Here is a 20,422-nt window from a genome sequence, read left to right on the forward strand (position 1 = left end):
GAGTAACGAATCGCTCAGGCCCTGGCTCACCCTCTTGCGACCTGGTGAAGTGTCTATGAAGCAGTTGGCATGATTCGGATTCTCTTTCTGCTTACATCTTGGAAAAGGGAAACTTACTTGTTAAGTTGTTACTTTTAATACGCCAGTTAATTAATTCACGCACTTATTACTTTATTTCACCAACACACAATTACCATCTTGGTAAGGTATGACCAAACAACCTCCATTACTGGACATCATGATAACTGTACATCTTTGAAAAAGAGCTGCATGGCTCATCGGATTCCTCCAAGGATAAAAATTCTTATTCTGCTTACCGACACAGCCTTCATGGATTGACAGTGAACTGTAGTCATTAGTTAACATCTTGTAAACAAAAATCTGAAGCTTCATCTGTAATTGAGAAAATGAGTACCACTGTTTTACGTTATCAGTGGTCGTCCTATGTAGTGCCTGACCCCGGTAAAGGAATGTAGAATTTCCACCCCCGGCTCATGACAACACACTGCGTAATCCTCATCCAACATGGATACACTTTGATGGGGTTTTTTTATACTGCCACATCTCAAAAGTGCTTTGTATGGAGGCTTAATTCTGTGGATGGCACACGTATTGCTTGTCACATTGGATATTCTACACCGCGAACCAATGGGCGACAGCGCAAGAGGGGCGGCCGCTAAAGCGTTGCGAGTGGAAGGCAGGCAAGCGCAGTCGCCCGCATTGCGTGCGGTCCAAAAGCAGCCTGGCCCTGCTCCCATGTCGCGATTATGTCGCTCGCGTGATTGGCATGGGGCAGCTACTCTGAAAAAACACCGATCAACTCGCGCGCAGGAACCGCGGCGGCCTGCAGTGCGGCAAGCACAGGAGAGGAGGCGACGCAGGTTTGAAACCCGGAACTCAGCACCGTGCCAACGATACGTCAATGCGGCTGTCTTTCCGATGGCTGGCGTGTGGAAACAGGGCCATGCATGATGCTGCAAGGACTGATCAAATGCTTAAATTTTGTACGAAAAAATGCTATTGTGTATTTTTTACGAGGGTTAAACCAGCATCTTCCTACCAGCGATATTAATCTCGCAGGCAGCATTTCAAACACTCAAGAGCGACATTACGCTAAAGAACATCATGCCCCCAATACGTCGAGAGGTTACAGAAAACTGGAATTCATGAATATTGCCAACAGGTATGGTGAACAGTAAACTTTATTGCGTGTGCCTTTGTTAGATTAGATACCGGCCCAGTGATGCTATGGGTTGAGTGCTTCACTCACAATAGAATTGGATAGCTGCGCGTTCAAATCCTGGTTAAGGGTCGACTCAGACGATTATCCCTTCAGGGTTAATGAGTACCACTTTGCAGTAGATCAATAGTGGTTGTCTGAGCTTGTTTTATGATTCCAGCACAATATCAGTACAACGTAAATCTTTTTTTATCCCAGTTGCTGAGCGCAAAATAGATTTACAAAGCCTGAAGCCATGTTCATTGATTTCACTCATTAGACAAATGTTTTTCTGAAATGGTTGAACACATTATAGATATAAAAAAAGTCAAGTTAGTGACATCTTCAATTAGATGGGGCAGTGCTCAGCACACTTGGCAGCCCTGAGGTGGTAGTCATTTTATTGAACCAGGAGGGATGATGGCCAGAGTAGACCACCCCCCACACCAGGGTTTGAACTGCAGATTGTTAGTCAAGTGCACAATGCCACCATACAACAAGATTGTACATTTACTGGTAAAGAAATCAAATATAAATATATATTTATCTTTTGAATACGCTTGTTTACATAGGAAAACCTCACAGAGTCTCACGACTCTTTTCAGGAGGCTCCTGCCAAGCGTTTTCAGGAGGGGGTGATGATTGCCATCATTGCAAATACGAAAAAGACATCACAGCGATATACACTCCGCTGCTGCTGCTGCTGACGCGGTGATCTGGCTTGACCACCTGAATATTAAATTATCGGTGTTGCTCTGCATCTACATCAGCCGTACGAAAGCAGAGAAGATTGCGGTGTGTAAGCCCAATTGAGTAAATTAATGGTAATTTACCAAATTTGGCAATCGTCCTGAAAACTCTCCTTGTAAAACTGTGGTTACTCGATCCTATCTTAGAAGAGATATTGAACCTTAATTGGCTTCCAATTTGTAACATAACGGACAACGGAGAGATGAAAGCTGCTTGTGCTAGGTTCCAACCCTTGCAGAGATCTAGACCGCGGTGGCCGCACAGCTGCAGAGCCTAATTAACTAAATCAATCAGCATGGCTTCAGGCGTCACACACCTGCGACTCGGCATGATTAAAGCCTACGTGTAAATTGCCAGAATTATATCAGCATTTTTTTTTTAATGGGAGGCTTTGAGCAGCTGGGGGAAGGGACTACTTTAATTTAGCCTCTGTCCAATCTGCAAAAAACAAACGTAGTGGCATGAAATGAGTAGTGAATTGAGTGAAGACACCAGCAGTCACATTACACCGAGACATGCCTCCGCCATAGAAATGTGGCATTTCCAACACTCGGTGTCATCAATGAAAATCAGCACAGTCCCAATGAGCGTTTGAGTGTGAAGACACTGCTCGACTTTTCTTAAACAAATGGAGCACCATTTTTACGCAAGAGCACCTTCTCACAAACACTTTCAATGAGCCGCTTGGGTTGGCCATGAGCTCGGAGACACAGAAGCGGCCACACGGAACAAGAATACAAGTATTCTGGTTAGCCGTGGTGCACGGCATACATACATATATTTATGTATGGCCTCGGGCTCTGTTTACACATGCAGCGTTTTCAACAGTTGCGCGTGCATGCACGAAGACTCTGTCCTCATCGCTTCCATGTGCGGTGAACAATCATTTACATCTCTCTGCCAATACCATGCCAAACCTGGATGGGTGGCACAGCCGTGCACACCCATCAGGCGGGGTGTCACCTAATCCCTTCATCCCACCGGGGTTAATGTGAGTAGCACTTTGTGCGCCAGTCCACAGAGGTTGTCTATTTTATAAAAACTCATCCCAACCATAAGAATGTGGAATTTCCACCACTGGGTAAGGGCTGTAAAATGGAGATGAGCACCACTCAACTGAGTACGGAATCATTTAACAGTAAAAATGTTTCACTATTACGGTGAAAACTGTTCTGCAGTCTAACCGAACCTACGTGTGGGACAAAGAGACTGCGATTGAGGGCTGTGTACCTACGGCAACAATTACATCGTGACCAATGTTTATTTTTTTCCCAAACTTCAGTAAAACTGTGTAGACGTCTCCATTGAGAACAGTGCGGTAAGTTTCCTAGGTGATGCGTTTCAGCCGTTTCCTCTAAATGTGTATCTGGTCGCATGTGTTCGGGTGATCTCTTAACTAAAATAATACATGAATGCGCTGTGTGTAAATTGAACCCATGTGGTTGTGCGAGTGGCCGAGATATGGACCATATATCATCTTTGTGCCTATGAACAAGTGTTGGTGTCTAACTGTTCTTGCCGCAGACGTTTTGAATGCCACTGGCTCGGTGCCTAAAAGGAAATTAGCACCGCTCACCCCCACCTTGTTTGAGCAGCAGGGAGGCACTTTCACTTTTAAATGCTACATTTGGCTCCCTCGATAGCTTCGTGTACGGCACTACCATCGCTCAGACAGTTTGCAGGGTTGCAATTCGATTCCTGGATGATATTTTCTGCAGGAAATGACAAAAAAGTACACCGTGTGCCGTGAAGTTTCTTTAAAGACCCCGTTGATGCCTCGTGCAGGCCTGCACCACCGGCTGCCGACATCACAGCCCAAATCCAATTTTCCAGCCGAGATTACACCGGGTTCGAGTGTAGTGCGCGATGGGTCTCCGTGCGATCACAAATTATGGCATTAAAAAGAGACTACAGTACAGCAATTCAGTCGGGCTCACCTCGAAGGGCTTAGTCGGCAGATACAAAAATAGTGAATCACTTGCACAGCTCCACAGCGATAGGGTGCACTGCAGCAGCAGACAGTTTTTTTAACGGTATCATGTTCATGCAAATTATAGAAATTTAGGGCCATTCCCAGACACGATGTGTAATTTGATGTTGATCTAAAATGATAAAATGCTTAGCTCTGTGCAGAGATGCTGACAGTATAATTGAGACTTATCGAGTGGGGGGAAAAGAAAAGGAAACATTTGGAAATGAAGCTGGGGAAACTGACTGGATTTTAAAAGCGCTCAAGGCAATAAACAATACGATATTCCGCATTAAAGCGGTTCCTTGTAATGGGATATTGTACCGCGTGTGCGAACGTAAAAATAATTACAAGTTGATAAATATTACTGCCCAACGGTGCTTTCACACCAACCAGCGTAGAAACGTATCCGGCAAGTCGCACTGTAGAAAGGGTACTGGACTCACAATCTAAAGGTTGCCAGTTGAAATCCCAGTGGGGGATTGACTAAGCTCATGTCTTCATGATCGTTAAAATTGAAAATTCCACTTTCCGTAATATAAACAGTTGTCGTCTGGCACCAAGACTCCCAGTGAAACAATGTAATTCACCACTGCGATGCGATGATTTGTCGCGCTTGACTCTCAGGATTAGGTTCAAGAAATGTTTTAATTCACATTAAAGACCCTGTAATGTCCCGTGCAGTCCAGTGCCACCACCTGCTGACATTGCAGCCCAAATACAATTTTCTAGCCGAGATGAAACCATGTTCGAGAGCAGTGCATGATGGGTCTCAGTATGATCACAACTACATTCAAACAGAGACTACAGTATTGCAATTCGGTCAGCTGACCTCTCAGGGCTTAGTCGGCAGATACAAAGAGTGAATCACTTGCACAGCTCCACTGCGATAAGGTGCACTGTAGTGGCAGATTCCCTCCGGGTTCTCCAGTGGCCTCCGATGACTAATACAACACAACGTAACTGCTACTGGCCAAATATCCCAATGGTGAAAAATTTCCTGCAAATTACCGTATTCAAATGGAAAGCCACACGCACTCCAAAACGATACAGGTTCAGCCCTGCTTCCAGGATGGAATGGATTCTGGGTGATATAGTTATAAGCACTTATAACACACCAACTCTTCACTGCCCACTGCAGGGCTGCTAAATGCAACACGAACACTGGCAAAACGAGATGCAAACTAGGCGGGCACAGACACAGCGTTTAAGCATGTACCTCCTTGATGCGAGCACTCGTGCAAGTTAATCAACCTAACAGCGTCCGTACACAGTGCCCCCCCCCCGCAGCCCCAGAAAATCACAACCGCGCAGCTCGGCGTGGAGGGGAAAATGAAAAAACGTCCTCCTGCTGGGGCCGAGAAAATTGTCGGAGTGCACCACTTGAGCAAGCGTGTTATTTGTGCAGAGTGAACGTCCCGGAGTGGAGGGAGAGTGGCCGAACGGGGCTTACATAGTGCGGTGCAGCCGTGTGCTTCTACAGTGCAGTTACGTCGTGCGTGCGACCTTATCATTGGTTATGGCCCTGGTGCAGTAGCACGTCCGCTGCTTGTTGTGGGGATTTGCGGTTTGTACCAAGTAGGCCGCCATGGTCAATGCTGTGGGTGTACCAACCCTAAGTACGTGCCATCTGCTTCACAGCGGACGTTAAATGTCATTTAAAATTAGTACACCATTAGGTGCAAGCACTGTGGTCCACACTTTCCGAATTCGTAAGGCTACATTACTCCGTGCGATTTACACAATCACCGCCCCCTACTGGCAGGCTAATGGACACTTGCAGGCAGAAGCCGAGTCTCCTCGTGCCACACAGAGAGAGCTGCCGCTGATGGTACCCTCTGAATGCTTGAGAAGAGATCTGATGCAAGGTGCTTCGAGTTGCTGAGGAATTTAAGCGGCATGTAATGGATAATATATCATCTATAGCCATGATCCATTGCTAGATAAAGGTTTCCCCACAACGTCAGTAACGGGGTTTTTTTTTCCTGGGCCTCCCCTTCACCAGCACGGTTACGTTTGGTTAAACAACTTCCATCGTGGACACTTCGTGGAGGGGCCTTTATCCAGCAGTGAATTGAAAAATGGCAGCACTGTACATTATAGTTTACATTACAACATATGATAAAGCATCTGCTGACCGTTCAACAAGCGGGAGATCTTCCAAGCCATATTGCATTTCAATACAAATGCCATTTACCATTTATTAACAGCAGAAGTTTGGATTAATAGCAATATGCCAGTTTTATTAGGCGACTGCTTTTACACAGCACCAGATACAGAAGGAAACACATTAAATACACATGTATGGGTAAAGGGTTAAAATGTTCAACCCAGAGCCATAAATGATACATGCTGACTCAGACGCATGGCTCGTATAAGTAAGCGAGTTTGGCAGCATTTGGCAAGATCGATTTTTCTTCCATTTTCTTAAGTTGATAGCACGAGTGTGGACAGAGTGGTCCTAGTAATCCGATTTACTTTGTTAAACCCATGACGGGTTTGCCAGATAGAACTTTGCTCACTATAGTCCATTGATGCATCAATGTTATTAACCGTGCTGGTGGAAGACATTTCAAATGAACCAACCTCAATATTGTGCGAATAAAGAATAACTTGCACCACTTTAATGGGGAGATGGAAATGGATCCCAATGAGGCAGATGAGCCATAGGTTCAATGTGGAAACACAAATGGAAAATTAAAAAACAAAGCGTAGTGCAACACAAAATATGGCCCATAGAGTAAAAACCAACATAGGATGTGCTCCTTCAACGGAGGATGAATATCAGAAATAAATTAACTCTCTCCTCGAGGCCCTCTCGTCGTGGCTAGCAGACCTCAACATTAGCATCGAGCTCAAGAACATATTGCCATACGCAAGATAAAATGGGGGGAAATAGATTAAATGGGGGTTTTATAGGTGAATTGTAGAGTCTGCATGTTCAATGGGCGAGGGGCTATAGGTTCAATGGGGTCTGTAGATTCAATGTTGGGTCTGCAGGTTCAATGTGGAGTCTGGAGGTCTAATAGTGAACTTTGTCATCAAATGGAGTGGGGGAGACAGAGGTTGAGGTTCTATGAAGGGGTCTGACTGGACGGTTGATGGTGGAGAGAAGCTATGGTTTCAAGAGGATACCAAGACATACAAGGGAGACTCAAATTGTGCAAGCGTTGCACATATATTTAACCTCTTGAGCAAATCAACCCCACCACTGTCAACAAGTGCCAATGTCAACCACCTGGTGAGCAATCTTTGCTCAAGGGAGCCCTTCAAATGGGAGCCTTCCAAGGGGGTCGGTTACAAGGGGTTCAGCATCAGGCATGTAATGATGCATCAATTTATTTACAAATATATTATTACACCCATGATAATTGCCAGGCTTTTGTCAATCCACTGCAGGATATAAACCTCCCAAGCCATGTTGGTAATGGGGTTGTATGACCATACTTCACCACGTTGGTCAGTGCAGTTTGCAGAAGGGGAACCTGAAACTGGTTCCGATATCACGCACCACTGACGTCGGCCGTGGATGAGACTGAGGTTGCCCAGTTCAGTGCACTGCGCTAAGCACTGTGCCACAAATAGGTGCACTAAATCATGTGGGTCAGATTTATTTGTGATCATTATCTGTATGCAATCGATCACCACAACCCCAGCAACCACAATACGTGATAATTTCATGACAATGTTTAGTTTAACAAATATTGTTTTTTATCAAATCATCATCCCAAATCGAGACAAATCTTCAGATAGTGACACACTACCTTATCACAAACACACTAACTTACTGCTCCAGTTAACGCAACGTTCCAAACACCACTTCACATGGCCTCTAAGGCTTCCACAGACTAAAAAGAGAGTGATGACGCAACGCATACATTTACAATTTCAGTCTGCAAGTACAGCAAGAAAATGTAAAATGTACAAGACCGAGCTGTCCCATAAATCAACTCCAATTAAGTGACGGATGCTTCACAAACACCCGCCACAACGGAACATTCTGAAAATCCACCATTGAAAAATGTCTCACTGCAGAAAACATTGTACGTGCAAATGTAGAGATATTAAGGTGTCCCCAGCTCAGGTGAGCACGTGGCAACCTTCGTCTTTAATGATGATCGAGTCAGTGGTGTCAATTCCACATTTCCATGGCAGAGGACAGTTTGTCCACAAGATAAGCACTCGATTTCTTCCTTCAGAGTGAAAAAATCAAAGTTGTGTCCCTCCTCAAATATTTGGCCAGTGCTCATTAATTTCAGCAGCTGAAATTCCACATGCCTATGGTAGAGGCCAGCATATCCATATGACAGGCACTGCACATTTACCCAGCTAACGTCATCATCCATCCTGAATGAACTACGGTAAATTGACCCCTGACCTGCATTTTAACTACTCATTCTGTTCTCATTATAAGTAGAGTGGACTAAGCAGAGCACCACAAGGAAAGCTTACATGAAAATACATCATTTGTTTATACTGGCACATTCCACTTTCGTATAGATGTGAACATTTTACAACCCATATTTGGGATTATTTATTGCAGATTGAGAAATAGCCAAGTAGGCCAGTAGTACTAACACTTCAGGCATGGGTGCCATCACCACCACTACCACATTCCAAGATCTGGCTTTCAAAATCAAGCCATTAAGTGCGAGGTTGGGCAGAAATTATATTGACTGTGGTGGGAATTTAGCCAAGATTAACAGGGCTGGCGAATGATCTAACAGCACTGACACTTGCAACTGTACACCACTGAGACTGTTAGCTTCTCTGAAGCACAACGGAATCAGCCTCGTAGGTAAGAGCTCACAGAAAACTACCTAATTTTACAAGGAATTACAAGGCTGACAGTAATAACAGGCAGTTTCATTAATTAATTCTCATGTAGCTGAACGCGAATTGTTAATTTGAGATGCTTTGTCTGTGCGCAACGGCCTTCACTTTGAAATGATGTCACAGGGTCTTGAGTATCCACTTTGCGGCAGTGTTGCTTTAATCCCCTGCGGAAATTACCAGGGAAGGTGGAAGCAATTTAACTGTCAACACAGAAGTGTCCCAGTGGTGACGGTGATGACTGCTCAAGCTACCCAGTCGAGACATCTATAAGCACAAATAAAATCACACTGGCAGGTCAGTCAATTAAGGGAGCCTCCATTGCTCATGGGATTCAACTGCAGAAACCAATGTGGGGAGAGAAATGTGCAAATGCACAAACAGGTGCACATATTAAAAAACAAAAGCTTACACCATACATACGAGTCTGCACGCTTAATTGTAGGCCAATTGTGCTTTCACAACAATGAAATGTCCATTTATAACTCTTGCATGATCTTGTGTTAGTGAACAGCCACTGGTAGGAGATACAGATAGTCCCCGAGTTACGATGGTCCGACTTACGATATTCGATCTTACGATGGCGATATAACAAAATTGTTAAATATTTTACATTTCGCCTCAGCGTACGAATCATGGTGAGTCAGTACAATATATGTTACGATATGTTCAATGCATGTATGATACATAGCTTTAGCGATTTCATTTTAGGGTTATCACGATACGTTCAATGCATGTTAAAAGTTTAGAGCAGATAGGATTGTTTCCCGAAAAAACTTTCTATTAAATTGCAGTTCATATAGGTAGGCTAATACAGCATTGTAATTAATAAATACATACAGTATATAGTTTATACAGTACGGTACTGTAAATTGCTCTGTTTCGTTAAAATATGACCATTCTTTAAGACTCCTGGGTAGGCTAGGCCATCTTCGACTTACGATATTTTGACTTACGATGGGGTCGTCGTAACGCATCTCCATCGTAAGTAGAGGACTACCTGTAATTAACTACTTGTAAAAATCCCTTCAAGCGACCTCTTGCACTTTCCAACACATGCTGCTATAGAGAAGTCTTTAAATAAATTTAGTGTTAATCATTACCAAAACCTTATAACAAACAATGTAACAGGATATATTGTGGTCATTGGGCCCACTTTCAGGATAGAGAAAGAATAATGACTTAAAGTCAGATGTCAATTTTCTTTGTGCATTTGTATCATTGCCAACAACCCCTGTATTTTTTTTTATTTGACTTGCAGACACCCACAGACGTTACAGCATTAGCTCACACATTAATCTTGTCGTTCTAGCATAAACACACACGTGCACAATACACAACAGACAATACCAATCAATGATCTTTTTCAAATACAAGTAATATCTGCTCGTAAAACCTCCAATAGGCGCTTCTTTGATTTGCCCATGCTCAGGGCCACTTCACAACAACCATTTGCTAGATTGTGATTCCAGCCAGGGTCAACGTGGCCCTTCATCCACCCAGACTCTAAATAAACAGCAACACTGTGGGGAAGTCAACAGGGGCTGCCATATGGGAGAGAGGTCACTGTATAAAATATTAAAAAATTATACAATAATACATGGTGCGGAAATTAGCCAAAAATGTAGTTGCAGTGTACTCACTTTCCTGTGCCAATGAATGGGCATGTATTGACTGGAGTTGATTACTAACAAAGGACTCATGTGCCATGCAGTGGAGGGGGGGTATAGGGAAGATGCCCCCTATTGTGTGAACTAGACGTCACTTAGATATCTCGAGGTAGCTCTCAGGAAGGATTGCACTGCTCTGAGAGAAATCTAAATGTATACTTTGTATCATGACATGGGCAGCGAATGCACAAACTTAATACAATTTGGGAAAAAGCTAAACGTCAAAATCGATTCTTACACCCACGATATACATATGAAATCGTGAAAAATATTCTGTTGTATTTAAGTTAAGTAAAAATGACTCGGATGAAAAAAGCCAAAGAATACAAACGAGACCATAAGAGAGAAAAATATTCATCATCCTGGTGTTGAATCGTAATGCTGACTCATGACAACTCAGAATCACAATTGGTCGAAGAGGCGAGTGCCACCAAATGCCTGTGTTTTTTTACCCAGAGCCTGTGTTTTTTTACCCAGAAGATTTTGACCTTTGACTTGGAACGCCTTCATAGCTGATCAATAAAACTTTAATAACAAAAATGTCAGCACGTCACATACTGCATTGGTGGCATGATTATCTTTTTACTGTGTCCCACAGTAGCAATGCAGAGGACTTCCCTTTAGGGCAGAAGGAGTTTCTCCACAACGCCCCAACCCTGCCGTGCATCACACGGCAGCGACACAAGAACAAACTTGTTTCTGCTTCGCAGCGACGCAGGCCGACAGGCCCCAGCCGCTGCCCAACCCCGACCAGCTGCATTCCCGCAGAACATTCTCCCCCCTCACCTCATTTCACCGAATCATTCTAAGTGTGCTGGACTCACACCGAACTGGTTCCAAGCCAGGGTTTTACCTGCCCGGCTTTATAACAGAGTCCACTTCTCCACGAGTGGCCCAGAGCTGTAGCCCAAGATAACCTCTTTAGGTAGAGTGCACCTGCTCTGGTACCTGAGCTCACTCCCCCAAAAAACACAATTCATACCACCACTTTCACCTAGATTCTTGTGAAGGTGTCCCCCCTGGGTTTGGACACGAGCCCCATTGGGTTGATCTAAGGGGTGGGCATGTGGACAGGGAGAAGTGTGGGCTGAAACGGGACAGAAATGAACGAAGCTGCGTCGTCCGTGGTGGCCAACGTGTTGAATGTAGCGCTTTGGGGGCAAGGATTGATGGCTCTCAGAGATTTTTTAAACTCTCGCAATACATTGGGATTCAAGGTGGAAATAAGGCAACACATGGGTCCATTAATGAAACACACCATATATGCCTTTTATGCTGGGTAAACTCAAGTTCTTCCTCACACGAAACCCTCCTTAAAACGAAAGGAACAAACACCCTAATGAAAGTGCCTCCTGAAAAAGAATAATCATACTCAGCCAGGCTTTCCTGGATATATCAAGTGACAGGAATAACTCAGCCCGGCAGAGAACCAGGGTCCGGCATGTACGCACCATGTCATGAAAACGTGGGGTCTGCAAACTTATCCCTGGTCACCTCTACGGCCCCACGCGACTGGCACCAATATCAGAAACTGCTGCCAATAATTAAGCCCGCGCATATCCAGCGGCGCGCTCGTGTTTTAGCAAAGCGGCAATTTAGAGACAACTGCTGAGAGGTCGTTTGTGACTGGATTGCGAGGTACGCGCCAACTCTTGTATAAGCGCACATCGCACGCGCTGGCGGCTGCTGACCCAACAGTGTTCGTTACGGGAGGCGGTCAAATTGTTTTCAGTGGCGAACGCCTTATGTTGGAGTAGCAAATTTCCAAAAGGCTCTAAATATATTGGTATCGTTGCCATTAACAAATGCTCCCTTATAAACGAAAGCAATGCCTTGCAAATGAGAAATAATAAAACAGTGCTTCAGGCTATGGCACTTCATAACAGACACAGAGAAGGTAAGAGGAAGGTGTTGTTGAACAAGGTACAATAAAGAGTCATAACATTGTGTTAAAAACACCGCAATTACCACCTAACTTGAAACGCATATGGCGAATGATAGTGTTAAAGCACTAAACTGGAAGGTCAAACGTTCAAATTCCGGTTGGGGGTTGACTCAGCCCAAATGAGTCCCACATTTAGTTTTATCCTATTAAGATATGGGACACCACAAACGTTCCACCAATGATACAGGACTGCCAGTTGAGATTAACATGGTCAATTGCTCACTTGACCAAGCAATTAATTTTACTTGAACATCATTATTTTGTCATGAAGTGCTTCTACATACCAGGCAAGTGACAGCCTCTACAGTGTATGTAAATGCTAGGGGTTTGCTGTTGATAATACCGTTGTTTAACATTATCCAAAATAATCTCATTTTCTCGTGACCCATTACGTCAGTACAGGTTTTTTGACATCTGATTTTTCAAACATTTTGACCTCTCTATTCGCAACAAGGTCATCACGTTAAATGATTTCCACTCTCAAATGTATGCGGTGGTACAGCGCTCATCTCCGCACACGACTCTGACCCAGCAAACTGTCACTCCACAGAACAGCCACCACCGACGACTTCCTACAGTGGAACACATTTTACTGACCCCAGAGGAATGCGGGCCCGAGACAACCCACGACCGAGGATATGAAACGCAGACCTTTCAACTTTTGAGCAGAGCACTCCAGCTACCACAGTGCTCGAAGGCCGATACCAATTACGGCAACGCGTTACACTACCGCGACGTTTACTTGAACGGGGGGCCTTTGACAACATCACCCGGAATGAGTCCCAAGTCAGAGCTAGAAAGCGAAGCAAGTGTGAGCATGGATGGTGCTTGAATGGGCGACTAACGTGCACAAACAGGTTGTGTCACACTGAGCTTGTAGGGGGGCTACGTGATGTGCAGTAGAGGACAGTGCAGGAACATCCATTATTGTACTGGACTTCTATGCTTCCACATTAATGTTCCCAACCTTCACCAACCCACACTGACCAGCATGTTGACATACGGCCAATTCACCCTCACAACCTGCTCTGGCTTGGGGAAGACTTCATCCAGCAGCGGATTGATGTGTGCGTGTGCATATACATATATGGGGGGAGCGGTCACGCAGCGGCTAGCATGCTGTGCTACGAACCTGGCGAACCAAGTTCGATTCCCACTCACAACCAACACCAGTGACGATTAACTGAACTGGTCTGAACAGGGCCTTTCCTAGGTCGACTCACCCTCAAATGAGTACCCAGTGTGGTGTGTAAAAATCTCCACCGGGAAGACAAAGACGGCCGAGCGTGGTGTTGGCTACCCACTCCTTCGTGTACCATGTCGTCCTTAATAGGTGATCGCTAACAGTAACTGTCCAAAGTCTATTAAGGCTATATGGGAGATCTTGGTCTATATACATATTATTTTTCCAAAATCAGTAGGAAGTAACAGCACATGCAGCACTTTCTCTAGAGCGGCATGACAAGTTAAAAGTGCTCGTGTGAAAAAGAGGTGACATCATTTTTTACGTTCAATGCCTCAAAAAGCATTGAACCCATTGACACAATCAGTGCAGTTAAACTCACGGTTGCACTTTCCTGTTTGATTCAATATATAAACGGGAAGGAGGATATGAGATCACCAAGCTTGCGATTTATTTTTGTTTCCATGTATTATACATTATCAATAAAGTTACGGTTCACAACTATTTTAATCGTAATTTTTCACAAAGGTGGCAGTAAAACTCTTAAAGGTGCTATTGCAGCAATCCGGCTGGGTGACTTTGTCTTGGAAAGTTCAACTCACAATCAGGTGGTCTCGAATGCGAATTGGGGGTTAACTCAGCCCGTCGTGGCTGAGGGGGGGGGGCTCAATAAAACGAGCACAACTTCGTGGGAAGTCAACAGAGGTCACCCCCTATGGGGAAACTGGTAACTGCCCACCGGAATGTACAACTTCCAGCACTGCCTCAGAGCCGCCAATGGAGAGAGCGCTGCCAAATAACATTAAATCATAGAGACAATGACCTACATTTACTCCATTAGCCAATATGAATGTTCTATTATTCACATGTATATTTGCTGTTTACCCTCTCTATAAACACTTAGCCTGTGTGGTGTACCAGGCAGCATCGCATCACATTCTCCGCATTTTTGCTGCCCAGGCCTTGAAAGCTGTAGGTATTTTTGACAAGGCTCTTAAATAAAGAATTGTCTGTCAGGTGTTCCACATAACGAGCTTCTCGGAACAAATATGCACACCATTATATTTACAAAGCTGCCGTGTGCAAGTGCCATGCCAAGGACTCGGGTGAAACAGTAAGTTACAGACGGTGATGAAACTGCCAGCAACAATGTGGAACTCGCTTCATCACGGAATAAAAGGCTCGAAACAAACCAGCAGAAGGCAGAGAGCGCGTTAACGTCTTGGAAGCCGAAAGGGACTTTTTTTAGACCAACCACCCTCCACCCAACCCTTCCCACACCAAAGCCTAAAGTGCCATCAAACAGGCTGGAAAACAGTGTGTGAACGAGTGACTTCATCATGAATTATGCAACTACTATACACTCCAGTGCGAGCAGCATTTGATTCATAACCACAAAAGCAATGCAATGTGGACTAGAAGTCGCAGCCTATGTCTGTGGGGCGATAGCTGTGGGTAGACAGCATACAACAGCCACTGACGCAGCGCTCCAAATGGTGACAGGCGATGCACATTGGCGGGTCTCACTGTCGGCACTGTTGTGTTTATGGAGAAGGGGGGGGGGTTGAGTAAAAGGGAGTGTTACGAACGTTGCAAGTCTTCCGCCTTCTAACGCAGTTTCTTTGCCTCACCTGATAGGCAGTCTGTGGCTTTTGATGGGCTCGCCAAGCCGAAGAAGTACACAGCAAATATCTTAAGAGTCGGCAGCCCACAGCTTCAGCTGGTGATGTGGCATGCTTGGCGACCTCTCGGTGAAGGACTTAACGGCTGAGTTCAGGGTCAGCCACCCACGTGCACGACGAGGTCATTAAAGCCGTGAGAGTTGTGTGAATGCACAAGTTCGCTTGACACCGTGAGCAGCGGCACTGTGTGCCCATGTCACGGCTAAATTTGGATTATGCAAAACGGAAATTGTTTCTTCTTGAATGTGCACATCTTTGTTGGACGGTGATGGGTTTCTCAGGGTCACAAAAGTGTGGAAAATTAGAACATTGAGAACAGCAGGATGTAAAACATATACATGCTGCACGTACATGATATTTTGTCAAGGGCCGAAACAAAGGTGCATCTTAAGCTCTTAAAATACGATGTATTATAAACTAAATCACAAGATAGGCTAAAATATAATACAGTAATACACAATTACTGTACAGCCTTGTGATATACAATTAGCCTAAATGACGCTATATAAAACAGCAACTAATTATTATTGTAGCTAGTGCCCCCATACCCACACTGGGAACCACAGCCATGTGTCCCGTCAGTTAAAAGTGCAGCCTCACATTGTGGTATTCACGTCACCATCACCATGGATTGCAAGGAACGTGCAATACAATGAGATTTGACCTTGTTTGGGATTCGAACCTATCAACTCGCACGTATCTTTACTGTATCTGCTGCATTATTATTTACGCCACCATATGGACACTTAAAACAGCATCGTTGTACATGCTAAGAATCGCTCTGTAGCATTTTGGTCCTAAATTATCTCTAAAGAGTAAAGTAACATCTGGATAAGCCTAAAGAATGTGGCAATATATGCCAGCGATAGCTTGTCTCTGCAAATTTAAATTTAAGTTATACTCGGTCAAAATAATTATGCTAACCAATTAGTTACCATGGTAACCAGCAGGTCCCGTTGTCTTGTGAAGGCGGTGCTGCCCCTCGTACTAAATTGGGAACCCATGGAGGCCTTCTGAATCATTTATTTTACTAGAAACGAAACGTAACAAATCTACGATTAATCTTGTTGAATACGTTACGCCAATTGAAATACAGTATTTAGATTTCTAATGTGGCCGACAGAAAACCAATTCACTATTGGTGAATACGTTATGGGAATTTGTATATTGCCAATGTAGCACAGTACGAATGCATTGCTGGTAAATTGGTTATAACAATTTATATATTTACAGACACAATTTCCTACTGTAAAAATATTTGTAACGTCCGCTTATTGATAGTTCAGTAGATACCGTTCCCAAAATGCGGTATGGGGCGGCGCTCAACTTTGCTGACGGTGCTGACCAAGCGGTGTCAATTCCACATTCCCATGGCGTGCATGGACCAGTGGCATCCAGTGTTGACCACCGTCAATTTCGCACGGGGGAGGATTGGAGCGAGGCCGCGAGACGTCTGGAGGCTGCAGGCAGCAAGCGAGGCGATGTATTGACGAGCAGAGAGAGCAGCACGGAAAAGGCGGCGAGTCGCCTGCCATTGTCAAGCGCCAAGAAGCCGCTGCCTCGTCGTCTGCACGGCCCCCCCCGCCCGTGCGCACCTCGCCAATGTCTCTAGTGTCTCCCTCGTCTCTACCAAGACGCCTCGCGTGGACTGCTGTGTGTGGACTGCAGCTGCACCGTCGTACCTGCACTGCAAGCCTCGTGACCACTCGTCTCGACTGCCTCGTCAATTTGTTCGGATTACCTCGCTTGTACTCCCCGAGACTGGAGTCTTTCGTCTGCATTGCAGCATCTCGTTTGTACGGCGTATAGCACCGTCTTGTATCGTCTGTATTAACTCGTTCATTTCTTGAAAAGATATGTTACCCGAGGAGTGTGTTCACGCCTATTGTTCGTAATAATGCGGTAGCACTATTCGCTGGCAGTACTCGAGGTATCGTGGTGGTTGGTGGTGAGGAGAGTAGAAACACACGGACACACACGGGACACACACGTACCTCCTCCTCAGCCTCGCTCCTGAAGCACAGGCAAGCGGCGCGCTTCACGAAGCCGTCAGAGTCGTACGTCCGGGTCTGGCTCGCCTTCAGGTCCATGTCGACCGAGGGGGGGGACCCGTCCGCCTGTCCTCCCTCTGCCGCTCTTCACGTCCCTCTGGTACCCCCACTCCTCCCGGCTCGCTCTTCTCACAGCTCCTCTCCTTCCCGCTACTCTTCTCTCGGCCCTTCCCTCCCGCCCGCAGCCGGATTCCAACCCGGCGGACAGCCAACCCCGGAGGGTGGTGGTGGTGGCTGTGGGTGTCAGAGGCAAGCAGCCCCCGGAGCTAAACGCCAGCGACACGGACTGGACAACGCAGCAGCCACGTCTCAAGTGAAATATAAAATGAAGCCGAGCCAAGTCACCGCGGGCCGCGCGTCACTCGTACGGGGGGGAAGGTCGCGGGCCCGGGCAGCAGCAGCGGGAGCGGCGGCGGCGGGAGGCGGCGGCGTGGGCGCTCATCGTGTTCGGTCGGGGAAGAAGGAGGCCGAGTCTCCCCTGCTGGCGTCTCCTCCCGCACTGGCGTCTCCTCGCAGTCTTGCCGAGGGATCCCCGCGTCTCCGCCGCCGCTCAGAGCGACTGCTGCGACTGCGGCTGCTGCTGCTGCCGCTCCTCTTCCTGCTGCTGCTGCTGCCGCCGCGGCTCCGCGCTGCCTCCACGTCCCGCCTGCACTTCCGCCATCTTAACCAGGGGCGCGTCACGTGGCCGCGCTAGACCCCGCCCACACCGCAAGGCCACGCCCCCTTATAATCCGATCCACAGACAGAAAATCAGTTTGTAGCTTTCGCGACCAATGTCATCTATAATGCATGCTTTTTTGGGGGGTTCGATCGCGTGAATATACAAATGAATCAGAATTTATAGTGGAGGAATCCGCTGCACTATAAAGCTATTTTTCACAGAATAATCCTGCACGCATTAGTAATACAGTACAAGCACGTTGTACACATCCCAACAGCCACACCGGTGTTCTAGGAGTGCAAACATGTGTATGTAGCATTGGTTTAACAAGACAAGATGATGCTCTACCGGATTCAATAGTCAGTGTCTTCTGGACATCTGTTAAAAAGAGTTTCATAGCTCATCGGATTCCTCCAGTCCAAATAAAGATTCTGTGTCTGACCAGCGGTACGGGTTGCTCGAACCAATTGTGCTGGTGACCACCTTCCAGATGCCGCGTTACTTATAGACAAGGATCTCTCTGTTTCAGACATTGGGTGCTAATTCAACGAAAGGTCTATAATGCACATCTCAAAATAGTCATGAGTGTCGTTGTGGAGAATATAAATAATATTAATTGGTAAACAATATAAATCTTGACTTAAAGCTTTCGTGACTGCAGAAATTCATATTCTTTGGGTCTCTTTCGGTAAAGTCACGTAGAGTCAAATTTATAAAAAATAATCATAAAATAAACAAAAAACTACGACGTTTCGATCACAACACAAGCAATCGTCATCGATAGTCATCACTCCTGATGACGATCTACGTGACTACCGAAAGACCCAAAGAATACGGTAGACAATGTGCATGGCAGTTCGCCAGCCAAGTTTACTTGTGTTGAACCAATTCTGTTTAATCATGGCACTTCCTTTGCGAGTCACCAAAATATGAGAATAGCTTTTCCCCTTTATTCTGGCGACAAAACAGCTGTTAAGATGTTAAAACACCAAACTGCAAACTTTTACAAGGAATCATGTATGCATTAACCACAATACTTGTGGTCAGAATGCAAACAAAAAACTCTGATAATATATGCATTGTCTTTGAAACTGATTGGTCCACACCAGAGACGGCTTTCTTTCGAGCCGAGTCTCAAAAGGTGTTAGACCAGAGGACGCCAAAAGGTTTCAGTTTGGTGTTTTAACATCTTAACACCTGTTTTGTTGCCAGAATAAAGGGGAAAACCTATTCTCAATTGTTTAAATTGTGTACTCCCAGAGATCAGGCTGTGTGACTTTTGGGAGGTGTACTAAATACTTTCATTTTACATGTGGAGGAACAGGCGTGTGAAGGGATGCATATTGTACAGTCATTTATTTTGTTAATTAAATCTCCACCCTTCAGTTCTGTAAAACCACAAATCCCTCACTTTACGAAGCACCCAAGGCTGGCTCAACTGGGCCCGCGAGGAACCAGTGTATCTGTGCATCGATTAATCGCATTAAACGGATCTTTTGAAATGTATTCTTACGATCACGATGGCGTTATAAGGAATGTGCATGACCAAGATAGATTCACTCCCATTTTTTAAATCCTTTATATTAAGTTCGCGTGCTTGCTTGCTTGCTTGCGTGCTTGCTTGCTTGCTTAGGACCGTGCAAATCTTTCGGTCGTTTTTTAACCCACTTCCCGTGATCCAATCGAGCTGACATTTTCCACACAGACTCGTTGTGCCAGACAATTATTGTTCGTGAAAACAATTCCCAAAATTTTACACTTTTTAGGCAAAAAAAAAATATTTTACATATATTCAAATAGAACGCATTCATGGCTTTGGCTGAACGTCAGAATGTAAGAGCCCAGAGCGTAACCCCTCCACAGGCCGTGGCGGAGTAGCGCAGTTGGTAGCGCCCTTGCTTCCCATGCCAAAGGTCGCGGGATCGATCCAAGCGTCCTCCACAGGCGAATATATTTTTTAATCCTTTATATTAAGTTCGCTTGCTTGCTTGCGTGCTTGCTTGCTTGCGTGCTTGCTTGCTTGCGTGCTTGCTTGCTTGCGTGCTTGCTTGCTTGCGTGCTTGCTTGCTTGCGTGCTTGCTTGCTTGCTTGCGTGCGTGCTTGCTTGCTTGCTTGCGTGCTTGCTTGCTTGCGTGCTTGCTTGCTTGCGTGCTTGCTTGCTTGCGTGCTTGCTTGCTTGCGTGCTTGCTTGTTTGCTTGCGTGCTTGCTTGCGTGCTTGCGTGCTTGCTTGCGTGCTTGCTTGCTTGCTTACGACCGTGCAAATCTTTCGGTCGTTTTTTAACCCACTTCCCGTGATCCAATCGAGCTGACATTTTCCACACATACTCGTTGTGCGAGACAATTAATGTTCCCAAAATTTTACACTTTTTAGGCAAAAAAAATGATTTTACATATATTCAAATAGAACTCATTCATGGCTTTGGCTGAACGTCACAGTATAAGAGCCCAGAGCGTAACC

The 20,422-nt window shown here is 45.4% G+C and overlaps 1 protein-coding gene across 1 annotated transcript in view; it reads right to left on the bottom strand.

Annotated features, from left to right (window-relative positions):
* Window positions 1–17,976, bottom strand: part of LOC144729484 (diphosphoinositol polyphosphate phosphohydrolase 1-like) — a 57,421-nt gene extending 39,445 nt beyond the window's left edge. The window contains exon 1 of the mRNA XM_078609815.1: window positions 17,246–17,976. Within this exon, the coding sequence (XP_078465941.1) occupies window positions 17,246–17,341 (96 nt within the window). The 5' untranslated portion in view covers window positions 17,342–17,976. The remainder of the gene's footprint in view (window positions 1–17,245) is intronic.
* Between the last annotated feature and the right edge of the window lie 2,446 nt (window positions 17,977–20,422).

Source organism: Lampetra planeri, chromosome 32 (assembly GCF_965212315.1).
Source record: "Lampetra planeri chromosome 32, kcLamPlan1.2.h2, whole genome shotgun sequence".
NCBI lineage: Eukaryota > Metazoa > Chordata > Hyperoartia > Petromyzontiformes > Petromyzontidae > Lampetra > Lampetra planeri.